Source organism: Dama dama, chromosome 19, assembly GCF_033118175.1.
Source record: "Dama dama isolate Ldn47 chromosome 19, ASM3311817v1, whole genome shotgun sequence".
NCBI lineage: Eukaryota > Metazoa > Chordata > Mammalia > Artiodactyla > Cervidae > Dama > Dama dama.
Genome location: NC_083699.1, coordinates 87,932,835 through 87,945,011, shown reverse-complemented (window position 1 = coordinate 87,945,011; position 12,177 = coordinate 87,932,835). Strand labels below are relative to the sequence as shown.

Here is a 12,177-nt window from a genome sequence, read left to right as displayed (position 1 = left end):
TCCGTGGGATCACATAGTCGGGCAGGACAGGGCAACTGAACTGACAGAACTGACTTCCTCATCAGTAACATGGAGATAATTCAGATTTGATGTGAAGATTAGAGACGAAAGTACTCTGGCACATAGCCGAAGACTGATATATAATTATAAATGAATGAACAATGCGGTGGATGCTCGATAAAAGGAGATCCTGCAGGGCCTGATACTCCTATCTCCTGGGGAGCTCCAGAGCTGAAGACTCTTCGCTGCCCTCCGATCTCCGAAGCATGAAGCTCAGCCCTGAAACCCGCCCACATCTTTCCAACAGAATTCGGTGCCCCGAGCAGGGCCGGAAAAGGACTGCTACATGGGCCTCATTCTCAGGCCGACCAAAGTACAAGTGGGCTGAGAGCCTCGCTTCATCTTCCCTTCTCTCCTCCGCCCTCTCCCTCTGACAGCACTTCTCAGCTCCTGTGACACAACTCCGCTGTGGGGGGGTTGCTCCGGCCGTTAGCACTCGAAAGTAGCATTTCGCTTTTTGTTCTCGTTTTTAACTCTCGGTTTGTTTCTACTCCACTCTCAACAGCCCCAGGGCACTGCAAAGGATTCTAGAGGCCACACCCCGCCTTCTCCCAAGCGGCCAGGTCCGCTTGGGGCAGTTTGGAGGCCCTGTTGCCTAGGAAATTGGGGCGGGGCTTAGGAAACCAGCCCGGCGCTGGCTTTGCGCAGGCGCTCGCTCTGGTCTTTACTATCGCGAGAACTCCTCCCGGAAGTTCCACGTCAGTCAGTCGCCTGGTCAGCGGGTCGGTGGGTTTCTCCAGGACTGCTTGGTCTATAGCGAGTGAGGGCGCCAGGCCTCCGACCGTCGGAGCCATGGTAAGTCCAGGCCTTGCAAGAGGCAGTGGGGCCCCATGTGGCCAAGGCCAGTTCTTGGGGCTCCTGGCCTGAGACCCGCAGTTGTCCGCGGCCTGGGTTCCCGCTGCGGCCACCGCCTCAGGCCTTGAGGGGTCCTGGTCCAGTTTGAATTCTGGAAGGGAAGAGGCGGCAGGTCGTTTGGGGAGGCAATGGTTGGACTTCGGTGCTTACGGTGTTTGCTAGAGCTTCTGCGGTCTGCAGTGGGGTCCTTAGTGTAGGGAAATATAAGAGGCTGAAAATGTTGAATTCTGTAGAAGGTTTTGATGAAACTACCTCATTATGCCTTTAAAACGGTGACAGCTGATTTTGCACTCTTGTGCTTGTTTTGGTATAGTATGACCGCAAACTGCGAACTTAAACAGGCAGGCGCCCCCCATCCCCCCGCCTTTCGAAATGTGAATGGATCCTATAGAGTCAAAAGTGGAATTTCAGATGCTTTGGAACCCCAGCTTAAGTGTCAAGGGAGAAGCTTAGAGTTGGAACGTATTTTATAAAACTGGTTGGCGTGCTTGTCTGCATTTGCAAATATACTGACTGAAGAATGACCCTGAAAAGATCCTGATGCTGGGAAAGATTGAAGGCAGGAGGAGAAGGGAACGACAGAGGTTGAGATGGTTGGATGGCATCACCGACTCAATGGACATGAGTTTGAGTAAACGGGAGTTGGGCGATGGACAGGGAGGCCCAGCGTGCTGCAGTCTATGGGGTTGCAAAGAGTTGGAGACGACTGAGCGACTGAACTGAAGAATGACAGTCACACAGCATTTTTGACAAATGACAAATCATCACACCATTTTTTGTATTGTCACCCCCAAATATGCGCTAAAATGTTTTTGCACTTGTTATACTAGTAAGAAAAACAGTATGATAGTGTGAGAATTTCTTTCCAAAAGCATGTAAGGGATTATGTATTTTGTATTTAAACATTTTCTTGCTTTTTTTTTTTTTAACTTGTTAGGCAGCACAGATTCAGAGCCTCTGGAGCTTGAAGACCTTAGGGATTAATAAGTCCAGGTCCCTCACCTTACAGTTAAAAGGGAGGGAAAAAAAAAAAGTTTAAGGCTAATTGCTGCAGAGTTTTAACTGCAACAGAAGTTGATTCCCTGGGGAAACTTATGAACGTTATGAATATTTCCATAAAAATGTGTAAAGAAACACAACGTTGCATAAAAATTTAATGGGCTTACTCACAGATACTGTCACCCACCAATACTCATTCATGAGCTTTCTTGGGTCCCCAGGTTAAGAGCCCCAGAACAAAACTTAAGTCCTACTACCTCGTATTACCAAGGACCTGCTCTGGAGTGTGCTGTGGTTTTCAAAATGGACATTTTTGGAAACAGCCCCTTGCATCTGCCTAATTTAGTTTTCTTTTAAGAGTATTTTTATGATTAAATATTTCATTCTTTAACACATTTAAAATCTTTTACAAAAGATTTTAAATGTAAATTTGTTCACTCATTTACCATAGAGTGTTTACTGTGTGCCATGGATTTTGCTAAACATTCGCTTCCTAATTCTCATAGCAGGTGGGAGAGTAAGTTATAAATGTTCATGGAGTGGTTAAAATAGGCAAGACATTGTTCTTACTGCTTAATACTGAATTTAATTCTCATTACACTAAGGGATAGATAATAGTCAATAGTTTTATATACATCAAACCTGAGGGAAGTTAAGTAAACTTGCCCACTGTCATGCATTTGAGATGAGTGATGGAACTGAAGCTTGAGTCTATCATGATTCTTTAGATCTTGATTATACTATCTTAAACCTCTTTTGTTGTTTAGTGGCTCAGTCACGTCCAACTCTTTTGTGACCCCATGGACCCACCAAGGCTCCTCTATCCATGGGATTTTCCAGGCAAGAATTCTGGAGTTAATTGCCATTTCCTTCTCCAGGGGATCCTCTCAGCTCAGGGATTGAACCCATGTCTCCTGTATTGGCAGGCAGATTCTTAAGTGCTGAGCCACCATGGAAGCCTCCCATACCCAAATATATAAGGTGCTGAATATTGCACATGAATGAGCTCTTTAGGAGCATCCACTCTAGAAACCAAAAACAGACATGTGCACAAATATTAAACGTTAAATTCTGTAGGATCCTGTAGGGAAGGATACTCCTGGTAGGGTAATCCAAGAGATTATATGATGGCGGTAACAGTTAAGCTAAGTCCTAAGTGCCTTCAGCCTTGGGGAGATACAAGGAGATGTTTAGAGTTAAGGCTGCAGTATGAGTATCTTCCCTGATAGCTCAGTTGGTAAAGAATCAGCCTGCAATGCAGGAGACCCTGGTTCGATTCCTGGGTTGGGAAGATCCCCTGAAGTAAGGGAAAGGCTACCCACTCCAGTGGAAAATTCCATGGATAGAGGATCCTGGTGGGCTGCAGTCCTTGGGGTTGCAAAGAGTCGGACACAACCGAGTAACTTCACTTTAATTTTCACCCACTCCAGTATTCTTGGGCTTTCCTTTTCCTTGTGGTTCAGCTGGTAAAGGATCTGCCTACAATGCTGGAGTCCTGGGTTTGATCCCTGGGTTGGGAAGATTCTCTGGAGAAGGGAAAGGCTACCCACTCCAGTATTCTGGCCTGGAGAGTTCCATGGACTGTATAGTCCATGGGGTCGCAAAGAGTCAGACACAGCTGAGCCACTTTCATTCACTTTTATGAGTACCTTACTCATCTTGGTATTCCACAGTCCCTAGTACAATGTCTCTGTCAAAGTAGGCACTAAAATATTGGGGGAGATGCAGCAAGAGCCCTTGGCTGTGCTTTTAAAAGCTGAGATTGTGCATTAGGGGCATGTTGTTATACTGGTGTTGCTTTGTACCGTGGGCCACCTTCACTTTTACTCAGTAATCAGTCATTTAAAACATTTTTTAATGGTAAAATATACATAGTTTAAAAGTGTACAATTTCCTCATTTGCTAGAGAAAAAGTATGAGATATGCTGGCTTATGTAAACTTCTACCATGATTCCTGGTATATAATAGACACATCATGTTTGCTAACTATGAAGAGACCAGAAAAAAAGTTAACATCTGTGAAGGTAATTAATGGGGCAAGATTCAGAAATAGATGAAGTGAAAAGTCCTGCTTCAGGAAGGAATGTAAAGATAATGGTTTGAAAGTAGAACGTTTGAGATGGAGAAGATATTTTTGTGGCGATTGTGAAGAGCCAGAGAACTTAGATCTTTTAAAGGAGAGTAAGAGGTGGAGGTTGTTGCCAGAAGGAGGGGAGGCCTTTATAGAAGTGACAACCAAGTTCAAAGTACTCAGTGACCCAGATTTGATAGAAGTCCAAAATGATAAGTAAGAGCCTTGTGAGGTGTTTGCTTTGTCTCAAGAAATTACCTCTGCTGAAATCATTTAGCAGTCTTCATTTGTGTAGAAAAGTAATGTTAAATTTCTCTCCCATTCATGAACATCACAGACGATAGCAAAAATAAAAATTTGATAGTAACTCAACTTGCCAAGTAAACTCTTAGGTTGTGTTTAAAACCTGCTGAAGGAGAAACATGTTTTAAATCAGTCTTCCTCATATCTGCTTCCAAGAGAGAACTGAGACTACTACCATAAGCCATCAGTGTGTATAATGAATTAACTTTTCTCCTAAAAAGCCATCCTTGGAAGAACTGAGAAAATAGTTAGAAAATCATTTTTTTTTTCTGTGGTTTGGATGATAAATCCAGGTTGAAAAACACTGTTTTTAACCTATTAGTATTTATGATGAGAGAGAGTATTTTAGCTTTGGTTCAAAATTCTCCTAATTTCCATTTGGTTATTATAACTTAAATCCATTAAAATATTATAAACATTCCCATTTGACTCCAGAGCCCTTCATGGACATGTATATAATAACCCTTATTGAGCCCACATTACATTGTCTGGCATTTACTATTAACACTATTGCCAAAATAAATCTACTATTCTCTGAAGAACTCAATTTAAAAAAATAGTAAAGGTATAATTGACATGATATTATATTAGTTTTAGGTGTCTAGTATAATGATTTGATACTTATATATAGTAAAACAGTCACCACAATAAGTCCGGTTAACATTTGTCACCATAGATAGTTACAAAATTGTGTGTTTTTTTCTTGTAATGAGAACATTTAAGATCTACTCTCTTAGCAGCTGTCAAATATGCAACACGGTATTATTAACTGCTTTGCTGTACATTACATCTCCATGATTTACTTTATAGCTGGAAGTTTGTACCTTTTGACCCCCTCTACCTATTTCTCCCTCTTCTACACTCCACCTCTGGCAGCTACAATCTATTGTTTTCTGTATCTATGAGTCAGGTTTGTTGTTTTTTTTTTTTCTCATATACCAACCAAAACAACATATCACAACATATTGAGGGCCAAAGCAGATATGAGAAATGAACTGTCTTCTGTTAAGTCAGAATTTAAAGAGTTCTGCAAAACTGTAAGCATCGCTACTCTTATCACTAAATTTCTTTTGAAGCTCTAGTTATTTTATTTAAGTTAATGTGAATAGGTTTAGTTTGTTTTTGAAAATGAATTAATACATGAATATTTTAAAGTTGTCTCAGTTTTCGTTTTTAACATGATAAATATTAATAAATATAATCTACATAAATAAGGTGGCTCAAACAGTAAAGAATCTGCCTGCAATACAGAGACTCGGGTTCGATCCCTGAATTGGGAAGATCCCCTGGAGAAGGGAATGGCTGCCCACTCCAGTATTCTTGCATGGAGAATTCCATGGACAGAGGAGCCTGGTGGGCTACAGTCCATGGGGTCAAAAGAGTTGGACACAACTGAGCAACTAACCCTTTCACCTTTCACCCTTCATATAAACAGAAGCTTTTTAATGTCCTCAAAAATTAATACTGTAAAGGTGTCCGTAAACCAAAAAGTTTGACAAGTGCTGCTGTAAGTTAAAGTTTTTTAAATACTCGTATTTTTTTGTATGTATGAGTGTATAAGTAGATGCTTTAGACTTTAAACTGTGACTACAATTTCGCATAGTAAAAACTGAATTGTTTTGTAGGCATGTTAATGGACATTTTACTTAAGATTGCAAACATGTTTCATTTGACATAGCAATGTAACATTTTGTTTGCTTGTTTTTCATGTTGTTTGTCCTTAGCCTCTGCGACTTGATATCAAGAGAAAACTTACTGCTCGATCTGATCGAGTTAAGAGTGTGGATTTGCATCCTACAGAGCCATGGATGTTGGCGAGTCTTTACAATGGTAGCGTGTGCGTTTGGAATCATGAAACACAGGTAGAAATTTTTAAGGACTTTATTAGAAATACTCTTAGACTGTTTATAATGAAAGAGGATAAATATAACAGTCTAGTAGTATGTGTGTGTATACTGCTTTTCCAAATAAATTGGTACAAAATATTTTTAATATAAGCCAACATTTATGAAGATAGAGCTTGTGGGAGAAACTATTCTGGGCTTATTGTATCCAATATTGAAGTATTAAGTTCTCATGTAGGTATATTAGCTCTTCTTTGAAGAAACTGACCAATATAAGATCACTTGCTGTAGATAATAGTATTTAATGGTACTTAATTTTCCATTCAATGAGTATTCTAAAAATCTTTATAATGGGATTTTTACTTTTACTGATTTTCCCCCACATGCTTAATATAATGCATGATGCAGATAACTTTCAGGCAGCCATACAGATTATAGACGATATCAGAGAGATGTTTGCAGTCAGCTTTTCATTACATGTGGAAATATGTCTTTTACAGATTTTCTGTCTTAAATGCTTTCATCTGAGTAAGTAATATATTTTTAACTTAGTTTATTTTTTCCAGTCTTTCTTGGCCATCCTTAATCTTTTTCTTTCAAGGTATAGAACATATAGTCAGCACTATACTATACAGTTTTGTGTCTATTTATACAATAATTATCCCCAACATCCAAGGTTAAGTTTTTAAAATCCAGATAAAATTCAGATTTGAGGAGTTTAAGATGGCAAAAATAGGCTGTAGGAGGAACCAAGTTCAAAAGTAAACTTAAAACCACCCTTTCAGCTTATATCATTCTAATGAAACAGTAAGGACTGCACATTTCAACCAGGACCCCACCAGTGATATTTTATTCACGTTAACATTTTGTTTTCTGCTGTATCCCAGTGCCTGTGACATTACCTGACACACAGTAAGTGCTCAGTAACTATGTGTTGAACTACTGAATAATAAACTTTCCATTTATCAGTATATCACTGATTCAGAATTTCTGTCCTCTGCAGTTTCAAATCTTGTGAATTCCTTTTGCCTTGATGTGGAAAGTACGCTTGCTAACTGCTTTTGGTGGGGTAGGGGATCTATTTTATCCAAATGTTTAAAATCTTTCTGATTTTATGCTTAACAGATGTATTGGTGCATCCACCACCCCTACCATGCTTCCTAGGGGTTCCCTCTGTCAGCTCCATTTCACCATCTCTCACTCTCCTTCCTCTCACTATGGTATGCTCTAAAGCCCAGGTGTACTTCCCTCATTTTTACTATAATGTAACTGCTTGATTCAGGTCATCTACTTTGCTTCATCTTTGTTTTTGTACCCTTCTGTGCCCTTCTGCAGGGCCATCTGCTTCCCCCTTCATAATTCCTCTCATTGGTAATTTTTAAAATTTCCTTCTTTCCTTCAAGAAAAGAAGGTTCTGTGAGGACAGGGATTTTCCTAGTGTCAATTCCCGTTGTTATTTCAAGTGGGCACCTGACAGTCAGGCTCATAGTAGATACTCAGTAAGTCTTGTTGAATGGTTGATTTGTTTTGGTTCTCCCTGCTTTTCTTCCTTTATCACCAACAGAAGTTACTTGGCACTCATGTATATGGATAGCAAGATGCTTGAAAGAGCCAGAAAGGTTTTTGGGAGTAAATTCAAATGTTCTTGAATTTCAAATAAGGAGGAGTTATATACTCTTTGCGGTGATGGGTACAGCAGTTTAAAAATCAGTATGTTAGAATTTGAAGCCATCCTGCTAATTAAATGATGTGGACACGACTTAACTATGTTGAGGCTTGATTTACTTACCTAAATGAAGATGATATGTTGCCTTTCTTACTTCACAGGATTGTCAGAAGAATTAAATTAGATAAAATTGTGTATGAAACCCTGTCAGGCACCATACAAGTATTTCTTTATTTATTTACTTACTTCTCATTGGTGATTTATATGTTGAGTGTGTAGTGTTTCATCCTCTTTATCTTGTTTAGCTTCTGGAGTAGGAATGCCATCCCTTAGGTCATTTGTATCAGCCACAGCACTTAACGTAGACCTGAACCATGACTGTTACTGCTGTGGCTGCTTTATTTTTTACTGCACAGCAGATCCCTGAGTTTGTTGCCTCCTTAAGAGGAGGCCTTACACATAGCTGTGAAAAGAAGAGATGTGAAAAGCAAAGGAGAAAAGGAAAGATACACCCATTTGAATGCAGAGTTCCAAAGAATAGCAAGGAGAGATAAGAAAGCCTTCTTTAGCCATCAATGCAAAGAAATAGAGGAAAACAATAGATTAGGAAAGACTAGAGATCTCTTCAAGAAAATTAAAGATGCCAAGGGAACATTTCATGCAAAGATGGGCTCAATAAAGGACAAAAATGGCATGGACCAAGCAGAAGATACTAAGAATAGGTGGCAAGAATACACAGAAGAACTCTACAAAAAAGATCTTCACGAGCCAGATAATCACGATGGTGTGATCACTCACCTAGAGCCAGACATCTGGAATGTGAAGTCAAGTGGGCCTTAGGAAGTATCACTACGAACAAAGCTAGTGGAGGTGATGGAATTCCAGTTGAGCTATTTCAAATCCTGAAAGATGATGCTGTGAAAGTGTTGCACTCAATATGCCAGCAAATTTGGAAAACTCAGCAGTGGCCACAGGACTGGAAAAGGTCAGTTTTCATTCCAATCCCAAAGAAAGGCAGTGCCAAAGAATGATCAAACTGCTACACAATTGCACTCATCTCACACTCTAGTAAAGTAATGCTCAAAATTCTCCAAGCCAGGCTTCAGCAATATGTGAACCATGAACTTCCAGATGTTCAAGCTGGTTTTAGAAAAGGCAGAAGGACCAGAGATCAAATTGCCAACATCCACTGGATCATCAAAAAAGCAAGAGAGTTCTAGAAAAACATCTATTTCTGCTTTATTGACTATGCCAGAGCCTTTGACTGTGTGGATCACAATAACCTGTGAAAAATTCTGAAAGAGATGGGAATACCAGACCACCTGACCTGCCTCTTGAGAAACCTGTATGCAGGTTAGGAAGTAACAGAACTGGACATGGAACAACAGACTGGTTCTAAATAGGAAAAGGAGTATGTCAAGGCTGTATATTGTCACCCTGTTTATTTAACTTATATGCAGAGTACATCATGAGAAATGCTGGGCTGGATGAAGCACAAGCTGAAATCAAGATTGCCGGGAGAAATATCAATAACCTCAGATATGCAGATGACACCAGCCTTATGGCAGAAAGTGAAGAGGAACTAAAGAGCCTCTTGATGGAAGTGAAAGAGGAGAGTGAAAAAGTTGGCTTAAAGCTCAACATTCAGAAAACTAAGATCATGGCATCCAGTCCCATCACTTCATGGCAAATAGATGGGGAAACAGTGGAAACAGTGGCTGACTTTATTTTTTTGGGCTCCAAAATCACTGCAGATGGTGATTGCAGCCATGAAAATGAAAGACGCTTGCTCCTTGGAAGGAAAGTTATGACCAACCTAGACAGCATATTGAAAAGTAGATACATTACTTTGTCAACAAAGGTTCATCTAGTCAAGGCTATGGTTTTTCCAGTGGTCATATATGGATGTGAGAGTTAGACTACAGTGAAAGCTGAGTGCTGAAGAATTGATGCTTTTGAACTGTGGTTTTGGAGAAGACTCTTGAGAGTCCCTTGGACTGCAAGGAGATCCAACCAGTCCATCCTAAAGGAGATCAGTCCTGGGTGTTCATTGGAAGGACTGATGTTGAAGCTGAAACTACAGTACTTTGGCCATCTGATGTGAAGAGCTGACTCATTTGAAAAGACCCTGATGCTGGGAAAGATTGAGGGCAGGAGGAGAAGAGGATGACAGAGGATGAGATGGTTGGATGGCATCACCGACTCAATGGACATAAGTTTGGGTAAACTCCAGGAGTTGGTGATGGACAGGGAGGCCTGGTGTGCTGCGGTTCATGGGGTCGCAAAGAGTCGGACACGACTGAACAACTGAGCTGAACTGAACTAAGAGCTTTTGTGCATTACCATGTCATCTTGTAAGTTGCATGTTCTGCCTGCTCACATGTGTCTATATCACAGTCAGCTGGTAATGGTTGTGCAGGTTGGAGCTCATGTCCCCACTTATTCAGTCTTTTCTGAAGAATCTTTGAGGTCTTGCTCAGGAAGCCAGATTGGGCTCAATGGTTCTTATGAACCAGTTCCTATATTTAAATTTGGTACACATGGTTAATCAATCAGAATATGCTCTTTTCATTATTCTCTAGTACAGAAACAGATATAGAAAAGTGATAGTTTGGGGCTTCCCTGGTGGCTTAGTGGTAAAGAATCCACCTGTCAATGCAGGAGACATGGATTCGATCCCCAATCCGGAAGGATCCCACATACCGAAAAGCAGCTAAGCCCGTGCACCACAGCTGTTGACTCCGTGCTCCAGAGCCTAGGAGCCGCAACTACTGAGCCCATGTGCCACAACTGCTGAAGCCTGTGCACCCTTGAGCCTGTGCTCTGCTTTAAGAAAGGCCACTACAGTGAGAGGCCCATACACAACAACTAGAGAAGAGCCCACACTCTCCACAACTAGAGAAAAACCTGTGCAGCAGTGAAGACCCAGAACAGCCAAAAAATAAATTATATATATAAAAAAAGAATGAAATAATTTTTTAAAAGCGATAGTTTGACTTTCAGAATTTTAAAGAACAAAGCATCAAAGTGAGAGGACAGAGAAATGCATTCATTGCTGTTCTTTCTGGCATGGTCTTCTAGTTTTCCACCTTCATTCTGTGTGTATAATTCTTTTCTGAGCAGCTTTCTATCCTGTGTATATAATTATATTCTGAGCAGCTTTAAAGGACATCTTAATCACTGTGAAGAATTAAGAATCACTTAATTCATCACTAAAAAGAAACAGCTTCTTATGGAAGTATATTGCTGAAGTATACAAAAGAATTGTATATTGTTTATAAGTTTATTTTATGAGTTTATGGGCTTAATTTTTAAAAGAAGAAAACTAAGAGCTAATTCATTCAATAAATACTTATTACACATGGGTTGTTTTTCATCCGCTGTTCTAGGCTCTAGGTATACAGTGGTGAACAAGATTCCCACCCTCAAGGGGCTTAGCAGGAAAGACTGACATTAAACATGTAATTATGAAAGTGCTATGTTATGAAAGTGGAGCATAAGGTTCTCTGGGTGGGTTTTCAGGCAGAGGGAATGGGAGCAAAGGTAAGACTGAGAGTAGCTAAGAATGGGGCTAGAAAAGTAGGGAAGGACTGGAGCACAGAGGATGAGGGACTTCATCTTGTGGACATATGCTTTCTTTTCTCTTTTATAAGTATTTTAGGTTTGAATCTGTTAAAGAAAAGATGATTGGTCAATGTTTTCCATTCTGACTGCTTTTATATTTTAGCTAGAGAATATTTTTAAGATTAGAAGTGATCTAAATAATTGGATGTTTTAAATATAACAGAATAGATTTTTCAGTTATTTTCTCATAACTCAAAGTGGTATGTTCTTGTTACATTTTTAAGACACTGGTGAAAACATTTGAAGTATGTGATCTTCCTGTCCGAGCTGCAAAGTTTGTTGCAAGGAAGAATTGGGTTGTAACAGGAGCGGTAAGTAAGCATATGAATTTCTTTTTTTTTCTTTTTTAGCATATGAATTTCTAATCCCATTTCTGAATTGGTCCGTGATTACCTAAATGAGTTGCAGAATTTTGATTCTGGCTTTCTTTTGTTAATTAGTGCAGTGTTTTGAAGTCTGGACTTTATACCTTGAGCCTATAGTATATTTTTTTGTGCAATTTACTTCATAAGAGTAATGATGGTTTTTAAATTTCCATTTCTAGGATGACATGCAGATTAGAGTGTTCAATTACAACACTCTGGAGAGAGTTCATATGTTTGAGGCACATTCAGACTATATTCGCTGTATTGCTGTTCACCCAACCCAGCCTTTCATTCTAACCAGCAGTGGTAAGAGATGACCCCTTTTGGTCATGTAGGTCTCTGAGTGATTCATTTTCATTCAGTGAGACATGCAGTTCATTTGCTGCTGTT

The 12,177-nt window shown here is 39.9% G+C and overlaps 1 protein-coding gene across 1 annotated transcript in view; it reads left to right on the top strand.

The window, feature by feature from the left end:
* Positions 1-728: 728 nt before the first annotated feature.
* COPB2 (COPI coat complex subunit beta 2) overlaps positions 729-12,177 on the top strand; it is a 32,725-nt gene continuing 21,276 nt past the window's right edge. The window contains exons 1-4 of the mRNA XM_061167702.1: positions 729-855; positions 6,013-6,150; positions 11,647-11,733; positions 11,967-12,093. Of these exons, the coding sequence (XP_061023685.1) occupies positions 853-855; positions 6,013-6,150; positions 11,647-11,733; positions 11,967-12,093 (355 nt within the window). The 5' untranslated portion in view covers positions 729-852. The remainder of the gene's footprint in view (positions 856-6,012; positions 6,151-11,646; positions 11,734-11,966; positions 12,094-12,177) is intronic.